Source organism: Oncorhynchus nerka, linkage group LG4 (assembly GCF_034236695.1).
Source record: "Oncorhynchus nerka isolate Pitt River linkage group LG4, Oner_Uvic_2.0, whole genome shotgun sequence".
Classification (NCBI taxonomy): Eukaryota; Metazoa; Chordata; class Actinopteri; order Salmoniformes; family Salmonidae; genus Oncorhynchus; species Oncorhynchus nerka.
The window spans coordinates 42,735,411-42,744,077 of record NC_088399.1 but is presented as its reverse complement, the minus strand read 5'-3'; the positions used below and the strand labels follow the sequence as shown (position 1 = coordinate 42,744,077).

The following is an 8,667-nucleotide window of genomic DNA, read 5'->3' as shown; positions in this document are numbered from 1 at the left end:
TTCGGCATTATTGCCAACTGTGATAACAGGCAGCCTCTACCCACTTTGCTCGATGGGATATGTAGTGGTTTTGCCAACACAGCCAGATATGTCCACAGTCTTGTATCCATAACCTAAAAAAAATTACAACTCTACATAGTGTCAATTGCTACTATGAATGTCTAAATTACTTCCGGATATGGAGCTTCTCCTCCTCACCACTTTATACTCGATAAATAACATCCATTCCGAGGCTCCAAGCCGGGTTTTGATATGGCCGCCACAGACAGGAGTCGGTCGTTGTTGGATTGGTTGAAGTAGCATGGTACAGAGACGGAGCCTTGTCCGATTCAATTCCATCAGTAGAGCGCTAGGCGCGGTACTGAGGTTGTATACTGTCGCTAGACGGAGTGCGGAGCGTGGTAGCGGCAGTTACGGAGGACTTTTGTGAATTTTCTGATTCGGAACATGAACTTCATATCAACCAGACATCGGCCCAGGTAGTCAGCTAGACACGTTATGCATTAAAAGTGAACAGAGCAAACGGTAATTGCAAAGGTTTTCATGCATACCTTCATATGACTGAGGGCGGTGCTCGCTTCTCATAAGACAATTTAATATATGTCATATTTCAAAACTGTTTCGCTGAAGTCCTGGAATTTGTTCATTCTGTGAAGTCCTGGAATTTGTTCATTCTCTATCCACCCCCCCCCCCCACCCCCCCTTGTTTTACCTTCCCCTTCTATTCGTCAAGTGTGAGACTCCTAAAGATTTCAATTGCAGCTGCTGCAAGGCAGTAGGTCTTTGAAACAGCATTTGATAGCCACTGGACTTGCCTCATCGCGGAGTTTTTGACTCCTCATCATGGGGTATAGTGTACAAACTGCAAGAAGTGGAAGAAGAGGAGTCACAGGATACTTACTGCAGATGATCACCATATCTTTCGTTTTGCTAATTGCCCTCGTGGATATCGGAGCTGCTCAAGGTAAGCGATCGAATTCATACCTGCATGCAGAAAAAAGCTCCAGCGCTCGAGTGTTTTGCGGATGGCCAAAGTCGAAGATTTGTGCTGGATTTTTGCAACAACAGAAAATCATAGTTCGCTGACACCGTAAATGAATAGCATAGACTTGTCCATTTCTGCCCAACAAAATAGAAGAATCCCAGAGTCGCATACCTTATAGAGTGAAAAATATAGTCACCGCTGTACTATGGTGCGCTCTGGGATATTTACACAGTTAATTACTGTTTCTTCCATATCGACTACTGGAATGTGGTGGATATCGACGTTTTTCAAATGTGTTTATTACCTAAGTGCAAGGTTATGCGTTAAAAGGACACAACTTCAATAAAGCTTTTGCTTGGTGTAAACAGACCTGACCATAGCCATTTTTGCTCAATTTTAAGATACTTTTAATCGTTTTTTTGTTGTTATATAAACGAAAGATAAGCAAGCTACACCTGAGTCATCCTAGTCACAATATGTTTCTTTAGACTATCCCTCTCTCGCGCGCGCTGCACACACACACACACACACACACACACACACACACACAAACACGCAGTTGACTTCAACTTTGGGTGCGGATCAAAGTGCACGGGACGTCTTATATCGAGACATTAAAAACATAATCTTCTCCGGCATTTTACATAGTAGCCTAGGCCTTAAACAGCAATTGAAAATATTTCGTTTAAGGAACGTTGACTCTAACCCTATCAGCAAAATTCAATAACTGCCCGTGGAGGCTTAATTATATTTCATCATACTCTTAAGGGGCAGTTTAAAATTTACTGGTCCAACTTAAGGTGTCAAAAGAACTGCACCTGTCTCCCCAACATTTAAAAGAAACTGCACACACTCCCCCCTCGTAGAGGTAACTCAAAATCATGTTTAATACCACAAATAATAACTGTAGCGACCCGGTGTTAATAAACGTGGATATAGAATTTCCCACTTCAGCATGATTTTGTGGTGCAGGCGATGCTACTCAGGGCTACAGGCCAGAAGGTTGAGGGTTCTCACCAACTACCACAGACGAGCTCCCTCTCCCTGCCTGTTTCATTACACTACAATCAGAGCCGGCTGCAGACAATGATCAGCTAAGGGGAAATCAGATTTTCACATTTTTTATGCCATATTTATAATTATATCAAATATATACACCACATTTGTGCACCACATATCCAACAAACAAACCGACTTAGGTCACTTCAATGTCATGGTTTGTGTTTTCAACACAACAATAAATAGACTATGACAATCTTGACAAACAGAAAATACATCCCTTCCTACCTTGTAGGCCTACCCAGCATCCAAATGTCATTCAACTTTTTGGTGTTTGGTGTTTCATCAAATGGCACAGTTTGGATTGATTGGTTTTATTTGTCAGTTTAAAAAATGCATATATTTACACAGAATATTTTTGACAAGTGACTGGGATTGCACTATAAAGTCGGGAACTTATTTCCATTGTGGTCCCTATTTTTTGTACATAAATACAGTGCATTTAGATTTTTTTTGTCACTGACCGACACACAATAAATACCCCATAATGTCAGTGGAATAATGTTTTTAGACATTTACTAAAAATGAAATGCTGAAATGTCTTGAGTCAATAAGTATTCAACCCCTTTGTTATGGCAAGCATAAATAAGTTCAGGAGTAAAAATGTCCTTAACAAATCACCTAATAAGTTGCATGGACTCATTCTGTGTGCAATAATAGTGTTTAACATTATTTTTGAATGTCTACCACATCTCTGTACCCCACACATACAATTATCTGTACGGTCCCTCAGTTGAGCAGTGAATTTCAAGCACAAATTCAACCACAAAAACCTGGGAGGTTTTCCAATGCCTCACAAAGAAGGGCACCTATTGGTAGATGGGTAAACGTTTAAAAGGCAGACATTGAATATCCCTTTGAGCATGGTGACGTTATTAATTGCCATTTGGATGGTGTATCAATACACCCAGTCACTACAAAGACACAGGCGTCCTTCCTATCTCAGTTCCCGGAGAGGACAGAAACCGCTCAGGGATTTCACCATGAGACCAATGGTGACTTTAAAACAGTTAGAGTTTAATGGCTGTGAAAGGAGAAAACTGAGGATTGATCAACAACATTGTAGTTACTCCACAAAACTAACCCAACTGACAGTTTGAAAAGAAGGAAAGAGTAACAAATATTCCAGAACATGCATCCTGTTTGCAACAAGTCCTGAATACAAAGTGTTATGTTTGAGGCAAATCCAATAATATAAAACATTGCTGGATACCACTGTCCATATTTTCAAGCATAGTGCAGCATGTTATGGGTACATTTGTAATCGTTAAGATCTGGGGAGTTTTCAGGATAAAAAAATAAACGGAAGGGAGCTAAGCACAGGCAAAATCCTATAGGAAAACTTTGCTCAGTCTGTTTTCCACCAGACACTGGGAGATGAATTCACCTTTCAGCAGGATAATAACCTACAACACAAGGACAAATCTACACTGGAGTTGCTTACCAAGAAGACAGTGAATGTTCCTGAGTGGCGAGTTAGTTTGGATTTGAATACTTATGTAAATTAGATATTAAGAAAACAAAAAAACAACATGTTTTCACCTTATTATTATGGGGTATTGTGTGTAGATGAGAACAAAAAATCTATTGAATCAATTTTGAATTCAGGCTGTAACACAAAAAGTTGAATAAGTCAAGGGGTATGAAGGCACATAGTAAGAGTCAGGCTTACCCAGTAGTGACGTTTTGATAACTGTGAAAATCTCTCTAGGAAAAGGTGACTTTAATCAATATATTCGCCTGTATTTACTCCCCCAAAAATTAAATGCTAATTAGCTGCTAAAGAACTACAAATGCCATGATGATCTGGGTGAGACGGTCAAATCGAGGCAAAGGTAAGAATCTCTGGATTAGCTATCACACATTAGCTAAATGTGGTAATTAATAAATTGGCAACATTTCTTGAAATGGACAATTCTGTGAACTGTGTTGTGCAAGTTTGAAATTGACACAATACCTGTTAGCAAAGGTGTCAGCTAGCATTGGCGTGCAGGAGCTTGCAGGGGATTGTAGTTTTGCATGTCTACTTTGATGTTAATTAGCATTTTTGAGTCTGAGACTAAGTAGAGCCGAATATATTGATAAAAGTCACCATGTCCGAGAGAGATTAACATGGTTATGAAGACGTCATGCCAGGGTAAGCCTACACGAAGCACAGCGCTTATTTGAAGTGTTTCTAAAATCCCATGTGGGGAAAAATGAACGGTGGAAAAATGATTGTAACCATTTCCCTGTTTTACTGCTAGGTTTTATGGGTATTATGACACCTCCAATGTGGGGCTCTATTACATAGATAGACAGATTACAGAGAAGCAGACAAAAAACTGCTCGACCTCCAGATGAGTATGAGAGGGGAGTTTAAGTACAATTCTTGTTTTGCTTGGTTTTAGATGTTTGGGGCTGCTGGTGGACCATGATGTGTAGGCATTATCAATGAAACTGGACTAGCCCACCTTGCAGAGTCTTTAGGGTGTCTGTAGCTAGGTTTCCATTCAATTGGCGACAGATTTTCATGTGAATGTTTAAAAAAAAAATCCCATCAGAGTTGTTTCCATCAAATTGACTCGTTGAGGATAAAAGTCTGGGCATAAATACATCGTGCACATAAAAAATGTATTTTGGTATTAAATTCCCATACCGAATAAAAAAACAAAACAAGTTAAATTAGTTTCAATGGCATTTTCAACTCTAGGCTTGCTGATGCTTTTGTCACAAAAAAAATGTTGCGTAGGTATAGGGAATGTACCCACTCTGGTGTTGACATTGGCGCTCTAGCCAACAGCCGGCAGATACAGTGCGGGTAGAGCCTACTGCATGACGAATGCAATATTATTTTATTTGTCAAACGGCAGAATACATCACCAGAACAAGACCCTCAATATTTATTGGAAAGGAGCATCACGACGACCGTGCACATTTACCACCCCGTGAAGTCCCTCGTAACTTATTTCCTCTGTAGCCTAATAAACTACATGCTTTCCCATGATGACATAAACAAATAAATGATACGACATGTATACATACTTTGCTCCCTTAAAAAGGTTGGATGGAAACCTGGTTAACGTCAAGTCATTTTGAGGACACTGGAATTCTATTTTATGTATCTGAATAACTGGGCCTTGTTGGGAGCATATGAAGCCACATTGCTATAGGACGACTAGGGAGAATGATGCTCTGCAACAGACAGCGCATCTCAGTATCAGAAGTAAAAATACAGCAATAAAATAAAACAATAATGCAACTATTCATTGCAATGTGGCGTTGTCGGCTAGTCTATGCATTATGTTGTCCCTGAACAAGATCAATGGAGGAGCTGTTTGAGCTGTGCGTCTCACGTCTTCACTGCTCTTTCATGCTCCACGATGCACCTGGCCACACTGATTTGATGTGTGGAACGATTGCTAGCCAGCCTATTGCAGATCTGGACAAACAATCCACCTAGCACTATTGTCACTATGACTGGTGGACAGAGAGCGGATAGACAGACTGGACTATATTGACCTGGGGTATAGTACAAGCTAGCGCAGAAAAGCGTAGTGCAAAAGGGAAGTACCAAAACACCTTGATATAAGGGGGTACATACACGCAGATGGGGACATTTAGCTAGGATGGAAGACATTATACAGTAAAACCTGCAAACGAGCAAACGTAAACCAGGAACAAAACGAATTACCCTCCCCTGTGCCCAATAAAATAAATCACACAACCCTCCCCAAAACAAAACTAAACGTTCGACAACCCCCCCCCCCCCCCCGGTAAATTTAATTCTGTCCTTTATATCAGCTTTTTGCAACTATGAGTTAGATCAATCTCAGCGTTGGATTTTAATGCACTCATAGACTTTCATAATGAGGTGTATGTAGTTGTCGCCTGTTGTTGTGGATTTTCATCGCCTTTCATTTCCCTCTTCCTTCCATTATGCCCTCTTTCTTCCATCTCTCACACTTGTTGAAAGGATGGTAAAGTTCAGGGTCATAGGCCACTGCCTCATCCATCAGGGGAGTTGCTCTTCTCACATCTGTTGTCCTTGGGTATTCACCTGCAGCTGTCTGAACAGTGGTAGGCCCACAACGCTGAGGCTAGAGTCATTGGTCAACAATAGTATTGGAAGGCTTTATTGGTTACATACAGTATAACGTTTCAATGGTTGAATGTTATTCATTCCAGATGGTTCTGATTTTTGTTTTGTTTTTGGCTTGTATCCTTCTTCATTATTTTCCTGCATGCTGCCATTTCATTACAGTATATTAAAGGATGTTTCTTTAAAAATAGCAGTCAAATCTCAAATAGCATGCAGACGGCTTCGAAAACCAAAACCCATTTACCAAATCCATTCCCAACTGAGCTGGATTGTCTGTCAAACAAAAAAAGGCAAAAAACCATCCCCTAGGATGTGTTGAATGTGCATCCCTGTGTGTGTGTTTTTTTCTCCGGAGGCAGGTGGGTGGCCTCTTTCTTACCATAGATGCATTGTGAATATCCCAAACACATTCACGTACACATAATGTAACAATGGAAGTAATGGTGTGAGGATTTTTCACATTTTCTATGTCAGAACTAAGGGCTCTATTAACACAGAACCAGCTGGAGGAGGAAAGAATGTTTTCCCAACAGTTAAACGAGTAATTTGGAAGTCACGCTTTCGCCCTTCATGCTCTGGATCAGTCCAAGAGTCCCCTGCAATCTCAAATTGCAGCCCTAAAACCATAATTTCAGATGATCCATACAGGGAAAAGGGTCTGTCAGCAACCCAATTCAGTCTGTCCTGGCCCCAACCCCTGCCCCAGCTCCCAGCCATAGATCCTGCCCCAGCTCTCAGTCCCGGGCCCCAGCCTCAGCCACAGCATCACAGTGATTCCTACATAGTTAATGAGGAATGAGAAAAACGGAGGAGGAAAAACAGCTCTGGTTTCTAAAGGGCAGGGCTGGGATGACATAATGGCCATTCCAGAACCCCGGAGAGGGTCGTGTCGTTGACTGGAGTGGGAACACGAACCAGGTCGTTCCCTGTCCATTAAGAAGTCGATAAGCCTGGAGAACATTGTTTGGGGGTAATTAATGGCCCTGCCTTCTTTGTGCACGGATGAGCTGCCTGTGCAAATTTCACTGGAGAGTCTCTTCAGCTCAAAAGGACTCACCCGGTTGGTGATTAGTGTCTCACTTACCCGGCAACAGACTTTTCTATTTTTAATGTAATAAAAAAAAAATTACCCCCATTTTTCTCCCCAATTTCAACCTGTCTCATCGCTGCAACTCCTCAACGGGCTCAGGAGTTAAAGGTCGAGTCGTGCATCTTCCGAAACATGACCCGCCAAATCGTGCTTCTTAACACCCGTCCGCTTAACCAGGAAGCCAACCTCACCAATATGTCGGATGAAACACTGTTCAACTGACGACCGAGGTCAGCCTGCAGGTGCCCGGCCCGCCACAAGGAGTCGCTAGATTGCGATGAGCCAACTAAAGCCACCCCGGCCAAACCCTCACCTAACCCGGACGACTCTAGGCCAATTGTGCGCCACCCTATGGGACTCCTGATCAAAGCCGGTTGTGACACAGATAGTATGAGACGGACTCTCGGCATGGTAGCTCCTCATGGTGAATCTAAACAGGCTCTGCTTCTTATTAGTCTATGTTTGAACTTGTACTCTTGACAAGGTAATCCACCTAGCTTGTTTCCAGCAGAGAGAGCGAGAAGAGAGAGAGAGTAGGATAGCTGTCTAGCTATCAGGGAACGGGGGTTAAAGAAGATAGCTTTTTAACCTACCGAACTCTTTACAAAGCAGGAATTGAGATATGGGGTTAGCCAGCCAGCAGCCAAATGCTTTCCAATTCAGGGACAGTAGCTTGATTGGCATTCTTGAAGAAGGGGCAGGCGTCCACACCATCATCCATTCGCACAGCAGCAAGTGTGTGTGTGTGTGTGTGTGTTTAGGAGCAGACCTGGGCTCTGTGACTGTCTGAATATGCAGATGAGCTAAGGATGAGAGAGAAGAGGCAGTGGAAGAGAAGGTTTATCTTTGATCGTTCTCCAAACAGTGCATATCTAAATCAATGTCTAAGCCTACTTCAAATACATCCCAGCCAATACACCCACCCTGCTGTCACTCCGGTATGGAATTACACAATATATTGAACTAAAAGTCAAATGTGTTAACAAGATTTAAGTACATTTTTACTTAAATGACAGGCCTATTTGATACATGAGATAAGCTGTTTCATAATGAAGACCAGTATGATGCCAACTAAGCCTCTCTGTCATCTTCAGAATCTGCAGCTTCAGACACTGTGCAGAGGCAAACCCAATCTAACCAAACCCAACCTAGGGAGTCTGTGGACACAGCCATTAGCCACTTTTTACAAACTTTCCTCCCAATACTTCATACTACACCCCCCAGTGCTCTCTCTCCCTCTATCCTCTCTCTCTCTCTCTCTTTGAACAATAAAAAATATTGTTCAAACAACCAGACAGTATAAGAGTTTGTTATTTTTTTTAAGTGAAGGGAAACTTAGGATGGAAATGTAACCACATTCGCAGAGGCACACACACACAACGTGCTTACACACACACACACACACACACACACACACACACACACACACACACACACACACACACACACACA

The 8,667-nt window shown here is 42.0% G+C and overlaps 1 protein-coding gene across 1 annotated transcript in view; it reads left to right on the top strand.

Moving 5' to 3' along the window:
* Positions 1 to 329: 329 nt before the first annotated feature.
* Positions 330 to 8,667, top strand: part of unc5cb (unc-5 netrin receptor Cb) — a 188,768-nt gene continuing 180,430 nt past the window's right edge. The window contains exon 1 of the mRNA XM_065017547.1: positions 330 to 964. Coding sequence (XP_064873619.1) covers positions 844 to 964 — 121 coding nt within the window. The 5' untranslated portion in view covers positions 330 to 843. The remainder of the gene's footprint in view (positions 965 to 8,667) is intronic.